Consider the following 25,355-nt stretch of genomic DNA (forward strand, 5'->3'; position numbering starts at 1 on the left):
TTGGAGGAACAATTTCCAGCTTATTTAAGATACAATAGTGAACATGATTGGCTCTTCGTTCTTTTGTATCCTCCAATTAGATCATCTCCAGGACGCTTCCCTTTATAGGATTAGTGAAATTATTTGACAGAAAAACCATACACCTTAAAGGGACACTGTACCCAAATGTTTTCTTTTGTAATTCAGAAAGATCATGCAATTTTAAGCAACTTTCTAATTTACTCCTATTATCAATTGTTCTTCATCTCTTGCTATCATTATTTGAAAAAAAAGGCATCTAAGCTTTTTTTTGGTTTCAGTACTCTGGACAGCACTTTTTTTATTGGTGGATGGATTTATCCACCAATCAGCAGGGACAACCCAGGTTGTTCACCAAAAATGGGCCGGCATCTAAACTTACATTCTTGCATTTCAAATAAAGATACCAAGAGAATGAAGAAAATTTGATAATAGGAGTAAATTAGAAAGTTGCTTAAAATGTCATGCTCAATCTGAATCACAAAAGAAAAATTTTGAGTACAGTGTCCCTTTAACGAATGAAGCATCATATGTGCATTAATAACCATCTAAAAAGGTAGTAATATGTTATACCGCTAATACCAACAGTTACGATATTTGATTCTTAACAGATATAATGAAATAAGAAAAGAAGTTTAATTTTTCTTTAGGTTAATAACAGTTCTTCAACAAAAAAATAAATTATATATATGTGTGTGTGTGTGTGTGTGTGGCACAATCATCATTAAAGAGGCGGACAAGGGGGGTGCTTTAGTCCTCCTAAACTATAGCGACTATAGGACTGAGATCCTGAACCAACTTAATGATGCACTTACCTATTCCAGACTACCAGGGGACCCTACTACCAAATACAAGAAAGAAATCGACTCCTATCTTATGGAACTATTGGAACTCAATGTTCTTAATCAATCAACTTTGGACTTCCTGTTGGTAGGTCACCCAAGAATCCCTATTTTATATACCCTACCCAAGATACACAAAAGTATGTCTAATCCTCTGGGGAGACCAATTGCTACAACCCAGAAATCCACAAAGCGTGCTACAACCCATAGCACGCTTTGTGGATTTCTTTCTACAACCACTGGTTAGAGACATGAACAGCTTTCTAAGGGATTCATCAATGCTGTTGGAACAGTTATCTACTATTCCATGTACAGAGGGGGACCTACTGGTGACCCTGGATGTCACCAGTCTTTACAATGTGATACCCCACACAGATGGGATCCAGGCTACTAGGCAACATCTTATGAAATACCCCTATGTGGGGCCTCCAGTGGAGGTACTAATACATCTTTTGGAACTTTGCCTGAAAACCAACTACCGGTACTTTAAATTTTAAAAACAATTCTTCCTACAGCTGCAGGGGATGGCCATGGGGTCCAACGTGGCCCCTTCATATGCCAACCTGTATATGGCTCAATTCGAAACTACCGAGACAGATCTATTCAAGGACCAGCAAGTAAAATTCTACAAACGTTACATAGATGCTGCTCATCTGGAGCGGCCCAGAGGAGGATCTACTACACTGGTATGAACAACTCAACACAACATCTGCGACTTTGAAATTAAAAATGCAATACTCTAGAGACTCCATAGATTTCCTGGATGTAAGATTGTTCAAAGACACATTAAAACTACACTCAACTCTATTCCGAAAGGAAACTGATAGAAATTCTCTACTACATTATACATCCTGTCATCCACCAGCACTCAAGAGCGCCTTACCTAAATCCCAATTACAGCAGGTCATACAAAATAATTCAATGGATTCGAATAAGGAAATACAATTACTTGAAATGAAGAACAGATTCAAACAGAGGGGCTATCCCCCAAAACTTCTGAAGACTCAGAGACAAATACTGGCTACAAAACAGGAAGACACCAAGATGACACAGGGGGTGGAATGGATGACCTTCGTGACCACATACACGGGTGATAAGCAACGAATCAACAAACACGTACATGACAATTGGCACGTCATCACCGCAGATCCTACATTACCCTTTAAACAGATGGCCCCTCCAAGAATTGGATTCAGAAGGTCAAGATCTTTAAGGCACATTTTGGTTAAGACTGATCCGATTAGAAGCTACAATAAAGGTACCTGGATTTATCTGGAAAAGAAAGGGGTCTTCCGCTGTATAGGCTGTACCACCTGTAATGGCCTTATACCGGGCCAATATTTCACTCACCCACACAAATGACAGAAGTTCTTCCACAAATATAAACTGACATGCACCACTACCCATATTGTCTGTTACACTGTACTTGTGGGTAAAACTTTGGATGATCTACGCACAAGAATGGCAAACCACCAGTCTGCCATCAGAACAGCCCTGAAGAAAGGAACCTTGGATCAACCGGTGGAACGTCACTTTTTGGACTAGAACCATACAGTTAAAGACTTAAGGTACACAATCATTGTACCCCCATTGACTAGGGGTGGTGATAGAAACATCCTACTGCTGAGGAGGGAGGCATGTTGGACTTTTGTCCTTGACACCCTCATACCCAGGGGACTAAATACCCATCTGGACTGGCAGGTGTGCCTGTAGATAATCCTATATAGATGCTTGGCCTATCTTAAATGATCTATATCCAATTACGATCTCTGCAGTTTATTTGATCAGGTGCATTTCTATTCTGTTGGTTCTTTTTGATTTACTGTATCTCTACTTAACAGTTACTGTCTTAGGATACTATACATCCCTATGCCAGAGCTAAATGGATTCTCTTCTCAGCATACTGTAATTTTCTGTTGCTTTATATATTTTACATTTAGGCTTTGGGCTACACACAATCTGACTTGGACAATTATAAACTAGTATCTTGTTGAGCAATTACTATAGAGGACTTTATAATATTGCTATTAGACATGGGTCTGACTCATGCCATAATTCATGTAAACTTCCTTTTTATACTCTTCTGTTAATTTGACTGCACGACCGACAGCCCAGGAACAGGTAGCTTTACCGTTATCCCCATGCATATTGCATATACTTAGCACTCTCATATTTGCAGATTGCATTATGATGAGTTGGGCATAGCACTGAGTGGTAGCACATTAGAACCTAATAAAATACGGACACACTGATAATAGTTCACAGCTCACAAGAGCTGCTGGTGCAACGCTGCCCCCTGTAGACTCGCGGCCAATAGGCCGCCAGCAGGGGGGGTGTCAATCAACCCAATCGTACTCGATAGGGTTGATTACCGGCGATGTCTGTCCGCTTGCTCAGAGCAGGCGGACAGGTTATGGAGCAGTGGTCTTTGTGTCCGCTGCTTCATAACTGCTGTTACTGGCAAGCCTGCCGGCTCGCCAGAAACCCGAGGCATCAAGCTCCATTGGGAGCTTGATAGATAGGCCCCACATTGTTAATGTTTATTATATCGTTGTGTTATTGATTGTGTGTTTCATGCTTACTCTTGATCGCTGCTGCAGGCCCACTCTCCATAAAATGTAAAATTTGTTATTTAGTTTGTTATTTAGAGTATATATATATACACACATATTTAACCCTTGCTGTTGCCGATTAGAATGTATATGGATTCTATTTAGACTTCACAGCTCTGGGGGTATATGAGGATCCTGTAGCCTACAGGACTTGTCTTATTATTCTGACACATTTATTTTTATATATATTTAACTTGTAAGATATACTCTGGCTGAATGTACTCCTGCTTTATTATGTTCTGCACATATGTATTGTTATATTTATGTCATATGTTCTGACCATTCACACTCATTGCCAGGAGTGGTGAGGTCATCTAGGGGGTGGCACCCTACCCTGGAGAGCGTGTGATTGGATGGTCGGTCTGATGTAAGGATGTCTGGTGTTGGTATTTGCACATTTGTTTTTTGTATGTCTGAGAAAGGGGCTAAACCCCCGAAAACATTCACAATCTAGGAAATAACCCTTGAAAAATCCTGGTGAGTGCACTCTTCTTTTGCTTCTACAAATTCTGTCTGTTGCACCCCAGGCATTTGTGACTTGTTATCTGGAGTGCTTGTCTTCTCTACTTAATACATATATACACATATACATATATATATACACACACACATTAACTGGTTCATCTTAGTATTGATACATTAATTTTAAGTCTTTTCATCATTACATTGTGACAGCAGATACGCTAATGGGAATGCAAAAAGTTCAGCTTAAATTTTTTTTTAATCTTCTAAACTTAGGTTATAGAAGGGTTATAACAGCATCTACAATCAATAGTAGCCATGATCATAGTCAGGTAATAACTGCAGAACCCCAATTCATAATCTCTCTCTCAACTTAGAGAAATGCTGCAAATTCAAACTTTTCGTTAGGCCCATTGGGGATTAGAGTGTTTAATTTATACATCCAGGCAGTCTCTTTTTTGAGGAGGATGTTATCAATGTTACCTCCCCTTCCAAAAAGGGAACACGCCTCAATTCCTTTGACTCTTTAGGTCATTTGTAGAGCAATTGTACATTTTTGCAAAGTACAGTGCTTTTCCACTATTAATTTCACCCTCTTTTGCTTTCTTTATGTCATCCCTATGTTCTGTTACCCTATCTTAACATCTGTCTAGTTTTTCCAACATAGAAGACCGGGCAACTGCAGTGAAGGAGATAGATTACATTTTCAGTTTTGCAGTTAATAAACTGCTTGATTAAATATTTTTTAGACCCTGTAGAGAATTATTTTGTGCCTACTATGTATCTGCAAAGTACACAATGGCCACATTAGAAACAACCTTTTATTCTTCTATGCTCTCCTAACCAATCACTTTCCTCCTGGTCTTTTCACAAAATAGCTCCTGACTAGTTTGCCTTTCAGATTCTGGGCTCTTCTTGCAACTAGAGAGGTTTTTTCTCCAACAATTTTCTCTATAGCTTCAACCTCTTGCAAGCGGATGAAGCTATAGAGAAAATTGTTAGAGAAAAACCCTCTCTGAAAGACAAACTAGTCAGGAGCTATTTTGTGAAAAGTCTAGGAGGAAAGTGATTGGTTAGGAGAGCATTGAAGAATAAAAGGTTGTTTCCAATGTGGACATTGTGTATTTTGCAGATACATAAGTTGCACAACAAATCTCTCTACAGGGTCTCAACATTGTTTAATCAAATCTAAAAATGTAATCTATCTCCTTCACTGCAGTTGCCTAGTTTTCTATGTTGGACAAACTAGACGGATGTTAAAAGATAGGGTAACAGAACATAGGGATGACATAAAGAAAGCAAAAGAGGGTGAAATTAATTGTGGGATAGCACTGTACTTTGCAAAAACTCATAATTGCTCTACAAATGACCTAAGAGTCATAGGAATTGAGGTTTGTTGTCTTTTTGTAAGGGGAGGTAATATTGATAACATCCTCCTCAAAAAAAATCTGGATGTATAAATTAAACACTCTAATCTCCAATGGCATTAACGAAAAGTTTGAATTTGCAGCATTTCTCTAAGCTGAGAGAAAGATTATGAATTGGGGTTCTGCAGTTCTTACTAGGATTACGGCTACTATTAATTGTAGATGCTGTTACAGGTGGCCCTCGTTTTACAACAGCTCAATTTACACCGTTTCAGAATAACAATCTTTTTTTCCAGTCATGTGACTGCTATTGAAAAGCATTGAGAAGCAGTGCATTTATTAAAATAGCCAGTAGGTGGAGCTGTCTGCTTGTGCTGCAGCAAAGCCAAGCAAGCTGAAATTAATCAGTTTAACCAGACTTGAGCTATCGAGCAGATTTCAAAGGAACAAGATCTTACTGTCTATAAATCAGTCCAGATTGGAATGCATAGAAAGAACTGTTTGCAGAAAAATGCAAGTGAAGTCTGTGTTGTGTGATTATGTTATTAGGTTTATAATGCTGTTTAGCATTTAAAGTCTTTATTTCAAAGCTTTAAAGATAATGTATTAGGTGTTACTTATGACAATTTTGAGAGGGGCCTGGAACCTATCTCCCTCACTTCCCATTGACTTACATTAAAAACTGGGTTTCAATTTATAATGGTTTCGATTTACAACCATTCCTTCTGGAACCTAACCCCGACGTAAACTGAGGGTTACGTGTATAACCCTTCTATCACCTAAGTTTAGAAGATAAGAAAAAATTTAACCTAAACTTTTTGCATTCCCATTAGCGTATCTGCTGGCACAGTGTAATAATGAAAAGCCTTAAAATTAATATGTCAATACTAAGATGAACTTATATATATATATATATATATATATATATATACACACACACACACAACACATAAAAATACCCAGCACTCACCAGCTAGCTCACAGCTAAGATTTAAAAACACAACTGGAAAGGTTAGTTATCGCATCTGGCCAAATGGGAAAAGCTCAGGCACCTCGTCAAAGTCCTTTCCACTGCCTGAGTCCCTAACACAGCCACACAATGCGTGCTTACAAAGCCAAACAAACTGGGAATAAGGGAGGGGTGCACAGGTATATGTAATCACCCAGAGAAATACAAGACACGGAAGGAGACTGCACTCCAAGACCGGACCGGGTAAATATCCAATGACTCTGCAACATCCCAGCACCCAGGGCTGGGATGTTGCAGAGTCATTGGATATGACTCTCCGACACTCTCCGTTATGAAAACACAAACTTCTTTATTAAACCCCTTCCTCAGACAGACATAAAAAATAGTGCAACTCACCCCCCCCTTTTTATACTCTCAAGTATTACTGTGAATATGGATCACCTGCAGCATCCTCTAAGCACAACTGAGAATGCTGCAGGTGATCCATATTCACAGTGATACTTGAGAGTATAAAAAGGGGGGGGGAGCTGCATTATTTTTATGTCTGACTGAGGAAGGGGTTAACTACCCCAAAACATCACAGTTCAAATAAAGAAGTTTGTGTTTTCAAAACGGAGAGTGCGGGACCTGTTTAATTGTCTATTCTTTATACCCAGAGCACCCCGGAAGTTTGATGTGTGCAGAGTTGGAAGTTTGTTGTGTAAAGATCCCCTGCTTGAAAGGAGGTTGTATATATATATATATATATATATATATATATATATATATATATTCTTTATTTATTTTTAATTTTTTATTATTTTTAGATGAAGAGCTGTCGTTAATTAGAAAAAGGTTTAAACATTTTTAGGTTATTTCATTATATCTGTTAAGAATCAAATATCGTAACTGTTGGTATTAGCAGTATAACATATTATTCTCTACCTTTAGATGGTTTTTCTGTCAAATAATTTCACTGATCCTATAAAGGGAAGCATCCTGGAGATTATCTAATTGGAGGATACAAAAGAACGAAGAGCCAATTATGCTCACTATTGTACCCTAAATAAGCTGGAATTTTTTCCTCCAATGAACGTTTGCCCTGAGGAAGACCCAATGATTCTGTAGTCACGTGAGGGGTGAAATGCACATCGGCGGTGATGTCACCACAGCGGGCGGCTCAATCGAATACCTTTACGGCTGGATGGACACTCAGTGTGTTTTTTTCACAGCTTGTAACTGCACATAGCCGTTTCCTTTTCTGGATGTTTGTATGGCGGTTCTCCCATACTAGTTGCCTCTGATATTCCCAACACCCCTTTCCGTGGAGCCTCAAAAATGGAAACTCAATGTGGTATCTTTATATGCACCATCCAACAGATGGAACTTACAAGTTAATATTGCTGTGGTAATGGGTGGCCAACGATGGAAATATAATCAACATAAATCTCTGAAGAGAACACCAAGTTGTAGTGCTTATAATTTTGCTTACCATTGATGAATTAAAAGTACATTGAAAATCCCATCATAGATCCTCATGGACCACTAAGGTAGCCTGTTTTTCACCATTGTAGCGAAGTTAACCTCTAGTGGATGTGTTATTGGGATTTTATATATGTGCTTCCTAACTGAAAGGACAACTGTATAATATCCCTTAAATAAGATAAATATGAATGGAACAAAAAATAAATAAATTAAACCATTTGTTTTAAAGTACTTTAAAATGGTTTAAAAAATGGTTACATTGCGTCACCTCTCACCTTGGATGCATGGGAAATGCTACTTATCTAGAATTACGTGAAAGTCTGCATGCTTTACATTTTTTAGCTTTTACAGATTTTCTGTAAATTTCTGAGTTTAAAATATAAAGGGACATAAAATAAAAAAATAAACATGTATAGATCCAGTGAGATATTTTTAATTATTAAACATTCCTTGCCTAGCGCATTTAACCACCGTTAAACCCTTAAAGACAGGGTATTCACAGTTCTCTCATCACATGCACCCTTGCATATTATATACAACTTTTAAACAAACAGGTATTTCTTGTGATACCCTATATGGGGATATCAAGTAAAAATAAATAGAAATTAATGTGAAAAAAAACAAAACAAAACACTTTTTTTGCAACTTTATTTATAACAATTTCTACAAAACTAAACTAGTTTAAGCTAAAGAAAACCCCCACAAAAAAAAGGATTATTGATGTTGTCCTGATGCTAGGAATACCCAATATGTCTATGTTTCCATGTAAATTATAGCATACATAGGCTTAATACTACAAAGATGGAATTATTAATTTAAAGGCACAGTCTACTCCAAACCTGTTATTGTTAAAAAGATAGATAGCACATTTACTACCCATTCCCCAGCTTTGCACAACCAACATTGTTATATTAAAGGGACAGTCTACACCAGAATTGTTATTGTTTTAAAAGATAGATAATCCCTTGTTTACCCATTCCCTAGTTTTGCATAACCAACACAGTTATATTTATATATTTTTTACCTCTGTGATTATCTTGTATCTAAGCCTCTGCAGACTGCCCCTTTATTTCAGTTCTTTTGACAGACTTGAAGTTTAGTCAATCAGTGATGGCTCCCAGGTAACTTCACGTGCACGAGCACAGTGTTATCTATATGAAAAACATGAACTAACACCCTCTAGTGGTGAAAAACCTGTTAAAATGCATTCCTAAGAGGAGGCCTTCAAGGTCTAAGAAATTAGCATATGAACCTCCTAGGTTAAGCTTTCAACTAAGAATACCAAGAGAACAAAGAAAAATTGGTGATAAAAGTAAATTGGAAATTTTTTTTAAATTACATGCCCTATCTGAATCATGAAAGTTTTTTTTGGACTAGAATGTCCCTTTAATATACTTTATCATCTTTAAAACTCTCTGCCTGTTTCTCAGCTCCTGCAGGTAGCCTTAATCTAAGTGCATTTTTTTAGATTTTCAAAGCAAGACAGTGCTAGTTCATGTGTGTCATATAGATAACACTGTGCTCACTCCTGTGGAGTTATGAATGAGTCAGCAGTGATTGGCTAAAATGCAAGATTGTAAAAATCACTGAGATAAGGAGGCAGTTTACAGAAGCTTAGATATAAGATAATCACAGAAGTTAAAAAGTGTATTAATATAACTGATGGTTAAACAAAACTTTGGAATGGGTAATAATGGGATTATGAGAAAGGAAGAGAAGAGAGGCGCCCAAACCATAAAACAGTATCGTGGTATACTAAAATATGAGCCCCTCGCTGCCAGATAACCCCGCTGATCCAGATACTCACAAGAATGGCGGCACGGATGACGTGCCTCAAAGCGCAGGTGGGGACTAGTAGGAGTCGCCTGACTGACACACCTCCGTGAGCGTACGTCACTCCCCGTCCACCAATCAGTAAGCACCTCTGTTGGCCTCGTGTGTCTCCAAACAAACCCGAACACTGTCACTGAAGATATCAGGTATACCGCTTCGGGCACAGGCAGCAGGTCTCGGCTTACAAAGGGGGATAGTATGTGGTGGTAAAAACAACAGGATCGGACAGGTATATAAAAACGTCTGTATTTATTTTAAAAAGAAGAAAACAACAGCAACGCGTTTCCCGACTAGATATGCCGCTTCATCAGGCTGTGTTATAATGAGCCCTTGCTGACAATAAATACCTAACGAACACCTGTTAGGGGGCGTACCCAACAAGTGATACCTGTCTTCCTGTTCTAAAATTAACCGGTTCATCACCAGCATTGGCCGATTTAAAACAACTACAGTTGATACATAATCATTAAAACAATAATATATAAAACATAATCTAGCATCCATTGGTAATTATATTACATGACATATACATATAACATTAACAATAAAAAGTGAATATAATGAACCTTCCCTTTTGGGAGTGTACCTCGTTAATAATATGTACCTACTGATATGACAGCATTAATTTGGACAGAAACATACCAATTATATGCAAGTGTAAATTCAGGGACCCCATAATATAGGTGGAGAAATAAATTGATGACACTAGGAATTAACTGTTCTATTTATGTTTAAAATAATACATTATTATCAACTATTAGTGAAACACTACCACTTATAAAAAATTGTTACGGGTACCTTCCAAGAGGAGCATATCTCAATATTAATAAATGGTGGATGGTGGCTGATAATGGTGTATTGCCTCATAAAGCTATAAAACTACAAGGGATGAGATTATTATAACAAAAAAACCATGGGAGAAGAGACTCACTGGACCACACAAATTTCTTCAAAATGCTGCCAAATCAATATTAAGATTAAGGCCATTGGGATGGAGACTTCCTAAGGTGTGGATCCAGTAAGTCTCCCTCTGTCTTAATCTGGACATCCTATTATATAGGTGTGATGTTGGAATAAATTCTATTGGGCAAAAACTGAAACATTCGACGTGGCCATTATGATGGTAGTTACAGTGTCTGGGGACACTATGGTTCTTTAAATTCTTTTTCATATTTCTCAGATGTTCTGACCATCTGATACTGAGTCTTCTAGAGGTTCTGCCTACATAATGGACCCCACATACACAAGACAATAGATATATTACATATCTAGATGCACATGTGATGTGGCCAATGATAGAGAAACGTTTGCCTGTGATATTTGATTGAAACATAGTTTGTTTATGTATGATTTTAGTGCACAATTTACAGTTTTTCATCTTACATCTATATGAACCTATCTTGTGGCCATTAATCTTAGTTTTATGTTTGACCACCTTACTAGGGGCCAACATCGATTTAAGACTGGGTGCCTTTCTATAGACTATATTAGGTTTCTCAGTCAAAATCTTCCCCAAAATTGGGTCTTTTTGGAGAATTCTCCAATGTTTATTTATTAGCTGACGTATTGTTTTATGGTGACGATTGTATTCAGTAATGAAGGGGGTGAATTTTTCCATAAAATCATTTTCATCTTTTCTTGGCTTTGTATTAGTTTTCCTAAAATAATCTTCTCTTTTATCTTCCTTGGCTCGTTTATAGCCCTTTTCTATAATATGTGGAGGATAATGTTTCTCATTGAAACGTTCTTTTAGTGTCATACTTTGGACTTCATAATCCACCAGGGTATTACAATTTCGACGAATTCTTTTAAATTGACCATATGGCACATTTTGCTTCCATGGGAAGTAGTGGTGACTGGTAAAATCTAAATAGCTATTACAGTCTACCATTTTGAAATGGGTGACAGTAGTGACTTTGGGACCTTCAAATTTCAATACAAGATCCAGAAATACTATGGTTTCATGATGTATGGAACTAGTGAAGGTTAAGCCTCTGTCGTTCGAATTCAAGTACTCAACAAACATATTGGCTGACGTAATATCGCCCCTCCAGATGAAAATCATATCGTCTATGTACCACCCATAGAACATCAGGCTCGCCCCAAAAATGCCCTCATAGATGAATTGTTGTTCAAATGAACCCATGAACAGGTTAGCATAACTTGGGGCGAACCTGGTGCCCATTGCAGTACCCTTGACCTGGAGAAAAAATTAATCTTGAAACAAAAAATAATTGTGTCTCAAAATAAAAGAGATCAATTGTAAAATAAAGTCACATTGGGCATCCGGCAGATAGATATAATTTCTTAAAAATTCGGATACTGATGATAAGCCTAAATGATGCTGAATATTTGAATACAACGACTGAACATCACATGTTATCCACAATAGGTCTGGGGTAATCTCAATTTTATCAAGTTTATCAATTAGATCACTGGAATCTCGAATATACGATTCGAGACCCAGTACATGTTTTTGCAAGAAAAAATCCACATAGGACGACACATTATCAGTGAGGCTGCCAATGCCCGCGATAATGGGCCGTCCTGGCGGGCAAGTCAGATTTTTGTGCAATTTCGGCAAGTGATAGTAAAATGCCAAATTTGGTTCTTTGGGCAGCAGAAAATCTTTTTTTTTATTATTATTATGTTCTCTTTAAATGCTGATTCAACAATATCTTTTAGAATCCCTGCAAACTGTTTGGTCGGATCATGATTTAATTTTGAATAGTATGTAGTATCGAATAGAATTTTACGGGCCTCCATAAGATAATCCTCCAAGTTTTGGAGGACGATGGCGCCCCCCTTATCCGCCTGTCTTATAACTAAGGATCTATCATTTTTTAGGCTATCAATAGCTCTACGCTCATTGGGAAAAAGATTAAATTTAATTTTATTTTTGTTATTAATCATTCTGGTTTTGTTTTTAAAAATTCGTTCTAAATCTTCTCCTACTAATTGCCTAAAGATTTCAATGTGGGCATTATTCTGTAGGTGTGGTGTGAAGTTCGATTTATTTCTAAACTGGGTTCGTATAAAACCTTCATATAATTGGTCAGTTAAAGAATCAGTTTCAAATATTGGAATTTGTGTCTCTTTTAGTCTGGGATCCATTGAATCAGTAATAATGGGAATACCAGTATCATTTCTTAATTTTTTCTCTGCAAAATATTTTTGTATTGATAATTTTTGAGTAAATCTGTTCAAATCTACGAATAGTGAAAAAATGTTGTGTTCGTTGGTTGGACAAAAAGATAGGCCTCTGCCTAAAATTCTCACCTCATCATCATTAAGTTTATGTGATGAGAGATTGTGTATCCCTTTACCTAGTGCCTGTAGTTTTGCCTCTTTGAGGGCTGTTCCTCATCCTCTACGTCCACTTGGCCGTGAGGTCTTTTCCCTTTTTGGTGGGGTTGTAAGCGACACTACAGGCTCTAGGTAACTGGATATACTCTTCTGTTTCCAAGATGGCATGCATGGTCCCTGCTCTAAAAAAATATTTGGTGAATTGGTGTTAGGTTGTCTTGTGTTGGAATTGTTAGAGGCACCTTGGTTAAGATGATGATTATCATTATCTCTACTGGGTATTCTCTGATACTCTTCTTGATTAATCTTGTTAGGATGTTGCCTGTTTTGATTGGTCATACCTAAATGTTGACCACCTACATTGTTGATTGATCTATCTGACCTCTCATGATTGAAATTGGGTCTCCTATCGTATTGTCGGTGATTAAATTCATATCTCCTATCATACTATTGATGATTTTGATTCTGATTGAATCTTCTACCATGTTGTTGATAATTATTATAGTAATTATCACCCTTGGGTCTTAAATCTCTATAATGGGGTGCATATCCAGGGGTTCTATGTGTGGTATGTTCACGAACCCTATTAGCATATGAATCAAAATTTTCATGTGTATAGTTATCTTTTGGTCTTCCATAATAATTGTTTGAGGACTGATACCTAGGGCGAAAACTATTATCATTGTGCCGTGGGAATGTTTCATTATAATAATCGTCATAATAACGTGTATTCTGATAATCATATCTATCTGAATTTCTCAATTCAGAGGCATTAGAATTATTATTTGGATAGTTGAGGGTACTTTGATTTTTATTCTTGTTTTTATTCTTGTTCTTATTTTTATGGTGGGATACCAAAGTCCAATCATCACCAGAGTTAATAGGTGAGGTCTGGTCATCTGTGGTAGGGCCTTGGGATATTCCTCCTAAAGATTGATTTATTTTCTTTTTGTTATAATTATAAACTTCACCTTTCAAATAGTCTTCTTCATCCCTGATAATTTTCCTATTTTTAACATTGATCAGATCTTTTTGATATGAATCTGTCTTTTTTAAAACCATATCATTGAGTTAATCATATAATTGTGAATTTTTAAATTTTTCTAGACTCATTTGTATGTTCTCAATCTCCTTGGTGATCTGTTCTATTAGTGTTTTCCTATGAGAAATAAGTATTTTCATAAGTATAAAAGAACAGTCACTCAAGGCTTCCTCCCACTTATTTAAAATGGCCGAATTATCTTTAAAGGAACAGTTTTTAGATAATCTTAGACCCCGTGGTATTTGTTTCTTGTCTAAGTACTTTTGTAGCGTCTCAGAATCTAACCAATGTTGACATTCGGTGTTGATAGATTCTTCTAGCCTAGAAAAAAGGGCGTGGATGGATAGATCATCTATAGAATCCCCCGCACCGGATGTTACATTGGAAGTGGCTACATGTGAGACCAACAGTAGTCTCTTATTGGTTCTTTCACTAACTGATAACATTAATAGAATGTCAACAAAAAATCAAATAAACGATATGTGAATATAGGAATAGAGTGTTGGTACATGCACTGTGTGATGGTAAAGTGATGATAGATAAGTGACACGTGACAAAAAATTAATTGTGGGGGTCACTGAAGGATACTTCTAACCTGCAAAATAGTCAATCACTGGAGTTCTATATATATGTGATAAAGGTGTGTGACTCCTTAATATGTGGTGGGGTACTAATGGTTAGTGGGAATTAATCAACAGTGGACACGTGTATATATACCTCTAAAAGAAAAAAGTAAATGGAATATACTATGTAATTATAATTCAGAACAAGGTGATAAAATCATAAAGTGATAAAATAATTAAATGAAAAAATGACGTAACAGTTGGTAAAGATATACAAAATAAAATCACTAAAATCACTAGGGATAAAATATGCTATAATAGTGATGGTGCGATATAAATGTGAAATATTGATGTATATGACACCCTGCAAAATGGTGAATCAATACTTTATATACAAAAAAATACGCGTATGAGTAATTCTATTAGTGTGACCTAGTGGAATGGTAATAAAATAAACTAGATACGTGAGATACAGAATCCACTGTGTACAAACGCTACCTAGCATAACATAATAGCTAGTGATTGGAAGTAAAAACAGAATCACTAATAATAATGGGCGTGTAGGTGCCGCAATAATAAGGTAACAATTAAAAACCTGTGTGGATAATAAAAAAAAAAACAAAGATATGGGTCACGTTAGTTAGACTGGCAATAATGGGATTATCTATCTTTGTAAACAAAAATTCTGAAATAGACTGTTTCATCAACACTAATTACTGTCCTTGGACTGTAAGCTAAATAGCAGTCGCCCAATCCAAAACTGCAACACAAATGCATATACTTTTAGAATTTAGAAACCCCGGGATATTTACTTAGAGGAATTTTGACACTTTGTTAACCCTATTATTGCCAAGGGCAGAAAATAAAATAAGTTAAAAAAAAAAAAAACTTTATTAAAATAAAATATATTACAAAAAATATATAAATAAACTTTATAAAATTAAATGTAACATTTTTGTAATACACATGTTCACTGGGAGAGAAGAGGAGGGGTCAAGACAAACCACTTTTAACCAATGGCTTGTTATTTTTGACATGTGATCTCAGAGCAAAAAAAGGGGAAGTATTATTAAAAAAGGTATTTTATTAGTATGCAGTAAACAAACAAACAACAAATGTGGTATAAACACAAAAATCCTCCTAGGCGTTTCATGTCAATAGGCACTTTGTCAGGAATATAGTAATATCTCTTCCACCTGTATTTAAACTTTACTCATTAACTCTTTATACTCCAAAATGGAATACAATGTAGCGGATTACAGCCTTTGATATAAAGTATATAAAATGTATATGAAATTTTATAATTGTATAGATACAATCCTTATCAATTAATAGCAAATATCGGTAGACATATAGGTATAATATAGGTTGCAAATCAGAACTTTATGGTAGTGAGGTAGAACCTTCAGGCTCGCTGGAAACAGACGTTATGAAGCAGAGGTCTAAAGACCACTGCTCCATAACTTGTCCGCCTTCGCTGAGGCTGCGGACATCAATCTGCCCGATCCTATACAATTGGGCTGAGTGACACCCCCTGCTAGCGGCCGATTGGCTACAAACCTGCAGGGGGGGCATTGCATAAGCAATTCACAGCAACTGCTTGTGCAATGATAAATGCCGATAGCGTAAGCTGTCTGCATTTATCGATGTTCGGCAGACATGATATGCTACATCGTATTATGTCCTTCAGCACTTTAATAAAACAATCCCACAGTATTCCATTTTGGAATATAACGAGTTAAAAAAGAGTGACTGTTTAAATACAGGTGAAAGAGATTTTACTAGATTCCTGACTAAGTGCCTATTGTCATAAAATGTGTAGTATGATTTTTTTGTTTATTACCACATTCGTTGCTGAGCCCTGTAAAAAAATTTTTTTACTGCATATGAATTATATATATAGTATCTAGGGGGTACCAGACTATAGCGCTTGTAGAAAGGGAGTAACATAAAGGGGAGCACAGTTGTAAGGTGTAACACAAAAGTACTGATTTACAGCAAGGTACAAAAAAACTTTTTTGTGGCTCACCTTTTTGCTGAGAAGTCTGTGTAGTGTCTCTGCTTCTCCTCTGTAGAGTATGGTAGTATTTAGAAATCAAAGATAATTGGCTTCTGTGTGGTGACAATTGAGGCATTTCTTTTCAAGAAATAAAATCTCCCTGTTAGAAGGGGGTTGGGTGACAAGTTTCACCTCTTAGGGGTTTGGTAGATGCCTTTCAATGAAGTAAATAAATGAAGCAAATGTCAGTGATTAGTGAAAATAAAATCTCTTTATTTTAGCACAAAAACAAATTGGTGTTTGTGCTGGTGAATTAAACGTCTCTTGGTGTTGTTTAGTAAAAACTTTGTGAAGAAATTTGGGGTATTTAACTTCCCAAACAGGCTGTGATGGTTGTCGCCTTGATTATGCACAGTGTAGAGGATTCCTTGAAGATCTTTGTCTCCGGATGGTGTTAAGTATAAGGTTTATGCAAGATTTTGGGATATTTTCCATCCCAAACAGGCTGTGATGGTTGTTGCCCAGAAATTGCATAAGCAGTATAGAGGATTCCTTGATGATCCCTCTATACTGCTTATATATATATAAATTAACTTGTCTATAACTCGTATTAAAAATAATTGTTTGTTTTTTAGAAGCTGGTGGGAGGGTTCCTTTTGATGATTACATATAGCCGGGGGCACATTTTTGGGCATCGCTGTACTGCCTCACACACCATGTCCCTGTGATTGCTAGCCTGGGGTGGCCTATATTATGCTATTTCTGCAGTGCATCACTCATGCAATCTCACTACTATCAGTGAGACTTGCTCTGTGACAGGCTAGGACACAGCAGTCATACAGAGTACAGCGTTTTTCTTTAAAGGAATAGTCTAGTCAAAATTAAACTTTTATGATTTAGATAGAGCAATTTTAATCAACTCCTATTATCTAATTTTTTTTGTTCTCTTGGTATCTTTATTTGAAAAGACTGGAATGTAAGCTTAGGAGCCGGACCATTTTTGGTTCAGCACCCTGGGTGGTGCTTGCTGATTGATGGCTACATTTAGACACCAATCAGCAAGCGCTACCCAGGTGCTGAACCAAAAATGGGCTGTCTCCTAAGCTTACATTCTTGCTTTTTGACTAGATTATCTCTTTAAGGGCATAAATACACTGTACCCTATAAGGCATTGGTCGTAAAGGGGTTAAAAGCAAAATTTGTTAGAGAAACAGCTTTCTTGGCTTAGGCTCCATAAATGATACAGGCAATCTGTTTATTCTTAGATGTAAACACACACACTAATACTCACACACATTTACACACACACGCACATACATATATATACGCGCATATATATATACAAACACACATACATACATACACACACATATACACACAGTCTAACACACTAATACTCACACACATACATACACAGTCACACACACACAAACACACTAAATCACTAATACATACATATTCACACACACAAATAGCCCTTGGTTTTCCTCAGAGTTCTACTCGTGCGGCAAAAAGAACCTACTTACAGTTTATGCTGTAAGTATATTAGTAATGTTCCAGGCACCTCTCATAATTGACATAACTGATACTATTGTGGGTAAAGCTCTTAATGGTGTGAACATAAAACTAGTAACATCGCACAGAACAATACTTTTTGAAATACTCTCTAATTCATGTGCAAAGAATGTCTTAAAGGGACGAAAATCTAAATTAAACTTTCATGGTTCGGATAGAGCAACAATTTAAAAAAAAAAAAAAAAAACTTTAAAAAGGAGCGTTCATGTTTCTTTAGCACCCGATGACAGCAATGTTTGCAATAATGTATAACATTGCTACACATATTGCTGCAAGCACTGCTGTCTAAAGACAAATGCATGTTCCTGAGGTCCAGTGATCCAACCTGGGTTTAATCTTCAACAAATGATACCAAAAGAATAAAGTAAATTTGATAACAAGTAGTTTAAAAGTATTTTAATATTTATTTTGACTTTAATCCATCCTTTTAATAGCCTCTCACACAGTTTTGAATGTGACAACATTTCCGGCTAGGTATTAGGGACTCTGGAGGGGGCAGGGTCATGAGGGATAGTAGTTATAATGATGAGTTATAATGATGGGTGTGTCTGGATGGTCAGTGGGCATGTCTGGGTGGTTTGTGGGTGTGTCTGGATGGTCAGTGGGCATGTCTGGGTGGTTTGTGGGTGTGTGTGGGTGGTCAGTGGGCGTGTCTGGGTGGTCTGTGGCCAGGGTTAATGGAAATCCTGCAAATCTGGACAAATTGCTGTCTCAGAGAGACAGAACTAATAATTAGGTAATTAGGGGGTGTTCCTTTCAAATCAGGACAGTTGGGATGTCTGCAGTTTCAGATAATCTGTTGCTGGAAATTTAGCCGTTTGATTAAAAGAAAAAAAACTTCTGCTTTATTTTATTTTTTTAAATGCAGAGATTGGCGCCAAGTCCCAGATCGATAAGTATGACCTATGCACAGTGTATGGAGCACACCTTCCTGAGGCTGTGTATGTCCATTTGATGCCGTTAAAGAAAAAAAGGACTAAAGCTGCCTTTATTTAGGGGCTTGATATTGACCCCCCCAATCGACCCCCAGCATGATATTGACTTTCACAACCCTTAAACAATGCAATGTGATACAACAACACTACTCTCTTTAGCTCCTGTTTAACACGGGTTTCTTCAAAATAAAAATTTTACATTCAAGGACTGATATAGTTAAAATACATATTACAGGGCTGTTTCTGCTCATAAGCAGCCTCTTCACAAAGTGACTCCTTCAGTCTCTACACAAAGTGAATTTTCCAAAACAACATAGCCAGTAGACATTTTGACTGATAAGTTATTTGCTTTTACACATCTCCAAGTCAACTGTATAAAGAGACTTGTTTATTGTATTAACTGTTATGTACCTTTACAGGGCCATAGTAATAATAATAATAATAAAAATGTTCTAATGTGTTAAACAGAGCTCGGCAACACTAATATGCAAACTTCTAAAGTCAGCCAGCTTCATTTGTAGAATTAATTAGCTTTAATAATTATTATATGTATTAATTGTTGATGATCATCATCATCATCATCAACAAAAAAGAAAAGATGTCAGGTAAGACCACTCAACCTGCACTCATCTAGTTATCGTCATACCACGCATCAGACCCCCAACACTACAGCCCCTTATCCAAATAACATCTTAAATCAGGCCCCCATATTTGTAGCCCCATACCTACATCGCACCTCATATCAGATGCCCAACTCTGCAGCTCCAAACTCATAGTCATATCACATCTCATATCTGACCCCCAACTCTGCAGCTCCATACCATCATCAAACCTTGAACCAGCGACCTAGCTATGCATATCAGATACCCAATTCTATAGCCCCATAACCACAGTACACTTCAAATCTTAACCCCAACTAAGTAGACCCACACCAACATTAAAGGGACAGTCTAGTCCAAAATAAACTTTCATGATTCAGATAGGGCATGTCATTTTAAACAATTTTCCAATTTACTTTTATCACCAATTTTGCTTTGTTCTCTTGGTATTCTTAGTTGAAAGCTTAACCTAGGAGGTTCATATGCTAATTTCTTAGACCTTGAAGGCCACCTCTTTTCAGAATGCATTTTAACAGCTTTTCACCACTAGAGGGTGTTAGTTCATGTTTTTCATATAGATAACACTGTGCTCATGCACGTGAAGTTATCTGGGAGCAGGCACTGATTGGCTAAACTGCAAGTCTTATAAAAGAACTGAAATAAAGGGGCAGTTTGCAGAGACTTAGATACAAGATAATCACAGAGGTTTAAAATATATTAATAAAACTTTGTTGGTTATGCAAAACTGGGGAATGGGTATTAAAGGGATTATCTATATTTTAAAACAATAAAAATTCTGGTGTAGACTGTCTCTTTAACCATAAAATCAGATTCCGCAACTATGTAGTCCCATATGTATGTATGTATGTATGTATGTATGTATTGGGTACTTGTAAAGCGCAGCTAATCACCTGTAAGGGTCTCAAGGCGCTGCTCATTTTATCAACTTTGGAAGGGTGAAAGGCTGAGTGGACCTTGCCGGGGATCGAACCTGCAACCCTCGGGTTGCTACAGAGCTCATCCACAGTGCATTAGCATGCTGAGCTATCTGTCCCACACCATAATTAAAATGACCCCCCCCAAAATCTGCAGCTCCATAACCACATTACACCAACATCAGACCACTAGCTCTGAAACCTCTTATCCCTCATGACACCTCAAATCAGATGTCCAACTCTACAACCACATATTCACATGACACCTTGTATAAAACCCCTAACTCTGAAGCCCCATACCACAACTTAAATCATTCCCCCCAACTTTGTACCCCATACTCTTATCACATCTCATATCAACACCCAGATATGCAGTACCATACATGCACCACACTTCAAATCAGACCCTATGCAGTGCAGCCCCATATCCCCACTAAACCTCATGTAAGATGTCAAACTATGTAGCCCCATTCCAACATCACATCACAAATCAAACCACCAATTATGTATCCCTATACCCACATCACACCTCAAATAAGACCTGAACAATGCAGCTTCATACTTACATCATGCCTCATATCAGATACCCAACTCTATAGCCCATAACCACATTTCACTTCAAATCTTAACCCCAACTTAGCATCCCCATACCAACCCTCAAATAAGATCACAAACTCTGTAGTTCCATACCCAAATCATACCTAAAATGAACCCCCCAAATCTGTGACTGTATAACCATATCACATTATCAGACCTCCAGTTCTGGAACCCAAATCCCTCATCACACCTCAAGTCAAATGTCTATCTCTGCAACAACATATTCACACCTCAAATCAGAAAACCAACTCTGTAGTCCCATACCCACTTCACACTTTAAATCTGACAAGCCTGCCGCCCCTTACTTTCATCACATATCAAAATCAGACCTCAACTCTACAACCCCATACCCACATCACACCTCATATCAGACGCTCAACTCTGCTGCCCCATAATGATATCACACCTTAAATCAGACCCACACCAAGATCAGCAGCCTCATACCTTCATCACAGCTCTCATCAGACAACAGTGCAGCCCCATACTCACATCAAACTTTAAATCAGACCACCAAGCCTGCAGGATCATATCCATATCACACCACAAATTTGCAGCCCCATACCCCCATTACACCTCAGATCAGAACCCAAACTCTGTAGCCCCATTCCTACATCAACCCTCAAATCAGACTCCTAGTTATGCATCTCCACACCACACCCAAAGTTAGACCCCCAACTCTGCAGCTCAATATCCACATCACACCAATATCCGACCCCAAGCTTCAGATCCTCTAAACCCTCGACACCTCAAATCAACTGACAAATTCTGCAACCACATATCCACATCACATCTAAAATCAGACCCCCAAAACTGTAGCCATATAAACACATCACACCTCAAATCAGACACAAAAATCTGCAAGCCCAATACCCTGCTCAAACGTCAAATCAGACACAAAAATCTGCAAGCCCAATACCCTGCTCAAACGTCAAATCAGACACAAAAATCTGCAAGCCCAATACCCTGCTCAAACGTCAAATCAGACACAAAAATCTGCAAGCCCAATACCCTGCTCAAACATCAAATCAGACACCCAACTCTGCAACCCCATACTCAAATCACACCTCACATTAGAGCACCAATTCTGCTGCCCCATACCCTCATCACACCTCAAATCAAACCTCCATACTCTACAGACCCATACCCTCATCCCACTTCATATCAGACACCCAATTCTGCAGCCCAATGCCACAACAAACTTTAGATCAGATACCTATTTCTGCTGTCCATTACACTCATCAGACCTCAAATTAGGTGCCCAACTCTACAGCCCTACACCTCAATACACGTAAAATCAGAACCCCAACTCTGCAGTCCCATACACACATCACAGGGTCATAATAGTGCAATGATAAAATGCTCTAATGTGTTAGAGGCTGGCAACACTAATATGCAGTGCTAAGTAAGGCAGCATGCCAGACTCATTTGTTAAATAAGACCTGATAATTATAATAATAATAATAATAATAATAATAATAATAATAATGAAAAGATCTCCGGTAAGACTCCTAGCCCTACAGCGCTACAGTTACCTCGATATCACACCTCAAATCAGACCTCCAAATCAGCAGCCCCATACCTTCATTATGCCTCAGATGCACAGATCTGCAGCCCCATACCTTCATCACACCTGATATCAGAGGCCCAACTCTGCAGCCCCATACCTTCATCACACTTGATATCAGATGCCCAACTCTGCAGCCCCATACCCTCATCACACCACATATCAGAGACCAGACTCTGCAGCCCCATACCCTCATCACACCACATATCAGAGACCAAACTCTGCAGCCCCATACCCTCATCACACCTGATATCAGAGGCCCAACTCTGCAGCCCCATACCTTCATCACACCTGATATCAGAGACCCAACTCTGCAGCCCCATACCTTCATCAGACCTGATTTCAGAGGCCCAACTCTGCAGCCCCATACCCTCATCACACCACATATCAGAGTCCATACTCTGCAGCCCCATACCCTCATCACACCTGATATCAGAGGCCCAACTCTGCAGCCCCATACCCTCATCACACCACATATCAGAGGCCCAACTCTGCAGCCCCATACCTTCATCACACCACATATCAGAGGCCAAACTCTGCAGCCCCATACCTTCATCACACCACATATCAGAGGCCAAACTCTGCAGCCCCATACCCTCATCACACCACATATCAGAGACCAAACTCTGCAGCCCCATACCTTCATCACACCACATATCAGAGGCCAAACTCTGCAGCCCCATACCCTCACTACACCTCAAATCAGACTCTTAGTTCTGTAGAATCATAAGACACCTCAGATTACAGACATCTGAATTATATTCACAGGAGCGTTTAAATTAGACTCCTGGCCCTTCAGCCCCTTTAGTATCCCTAGGGCCACATGGTTGCTGGCATGACCATTCTGCCAGATACATTAACTATGTGTTTAAGTATTTTGGCAGCCATTAAACAAAAATATTTATGCAAAAATAAAATAATTGATTGCATTATAGCATTTTATTTATCTCTATAATATGATGTTTCTAGACACCCTTAAGGAAGTATTACACCATGCACTTTATGTATGTATTTCCATTTGTATAGATGAGATTACTCTGTTATATATAGATATATTCTTTAAAATAACTTTCTCTTCAGCAAGGTTATCAACCAGTCTATATTTGACCTGTGTGTGGTGATCAATGCAGATATTAAAAAATAAATATAGATTAAAAAGGTTCTTCTGTGGTGAAACAGATGTGTGGGACTCTGTTTGACATTAAAGGGACAGTCTACTTGAAAATTGTTATTGTTTAAAAAGATAGATAATCCCTTTATTACCCATTCCCCAGTTTTGCATAACCAACACAGTTATATTAATAAACTTTTTACCTCTGTGATTACCTTGTATCTAAGCCTTTGTATACTGCCCTCTTATCTCACTTCTTTTGGCAGACTTGCACTTTAGCCAATCAGTGCCGACTCATAAATAACTCAACCAATTGGAACACGTGAATTAGTGCTGTCTAGCTCTGAAAACTATCAAAATTATCTGAGATAAGAGGCGGCCTTCAATGGCTTAGAAATTAGTTGATGAGCCTACCTAGGTTTAGCTTTTAACAAAGAATACTAAGAGAATAAAGCAAATTGTATGATAAAAGTAAATTGGAAAGATGTTTAAAATTGCATACCCTATCTGAATCATAAAAGTTTAATTTTGACTTGACTGTCCCTTTAAATGAATCTTCTGAAAAAGAATACTCATATAAAAACAGAGTGAAAATAAACTACCATTTTGAAGTTTGTGTTCAAATTCACACTTAACCCTTTTTCTCTCAAACAGCAAGTTGCAGCCAAAAGTGTCACTTCTATACTATTTTTATTAAAAGCTATGAGATAGTGTAAAGGTTGGAGCATTTTATTTTTAAACAAATCCCCTTTGTTTACTGTGGATTTAACTCATTCAAAAGGGCTAAACATAGTCAAATTTGTAATCCTGGAGGATATGAAATGTGACTGGAACATATCCCGGTATACCTGCGTCTCATTCGCTCACCAGCTATATTCTCACCTGAGGTGACAGGAGCTCAGGTTTGTAAGCTTTATGCAGGGGTTAAACAGGAATTCGTTTACAATTAAAATGATATTGTGAAAACTATAAATGGTTTCACGTGTAAGCCTTTTTGAAAATGACATAATAAAGGTAAACAAAATGACACTTGAAAACATTCTATCTAGATATTTTCTAAAATAAACATAAATCAAATACAAGCTTAAGTATAACTGATTCATATAAATATCTATTTAATTACCATATTGTGATCTCTTCTCTGTCCGGCTCCCTCGCAGAACTAACTCAGGTGTCGAGCAAGCGTTTTGTTTATGTTTGCAGAATTACACTCTCTTTTTTTACGCTGTAAATTCCTTTTACTTAAACAAAACCTGTTTCGTGCCTCAGGCTTGATGAATCCTTTTTTTTTTTCTTTCTTTAACTTCCTCCTCAGGTGGACTAATTGCACCTGTTACTTTGGCCTTTTGAAATTAAACATTTGTTTTGGCTCAGAGGTGCATCCATTTTGGGTGCTTTTTTAATATAGTTTCTTTATTTAATCATTGTGTTTAATCTCAGACATAATGTATATCAGGCATGCCGAAAAATGTTTAAATGAGAATCCGCGTTGAAATATTTTTTTATCACAAGGCATGGTGCAATCCTACAAAAAATATATTTATAGAAGCAAAACTCTATT

General features: G+C 37.5%; 1 protein-coding gene across 1 annotated transcript in view; it reads right to left on the reverse strand.

The window, feature by feature from the left end:
• FYB2 (FYN binding protein 2) overlaps positions 1 to 25,024 on the reverse strand; it is a gene marked incomplete in the record, with an annotated part of 262,855 nt that extends 237,831 nt beyond the window's left edge. Inside the window, 1 exon segment of the mRNA XM_053693621.1 lies at positions 24,918 to 25,024. Coding sequence (XP_053549596.1) covers positions 24,918 to 24,920 — 3 coding nt within the window.
• Between the last annotated feature and the right edge of the window lie 331 nt (positions 25,025 to 25,355).

Source organism: Bombina bombina, chromosome 10 (genome assembly GCF_027579735.1).
Source record: "Bombina bombina isolate aBomBom1 chromosome 10, aBomBom1.pri, whole genome shotgun sequence".
Taxonomy (NCBI): domain Eukaryota; kingdom Metazoa; phylum Chordata; class Amphibia; order Anura; family Bombinatoridae; genus Bombina; species Bombina bombina.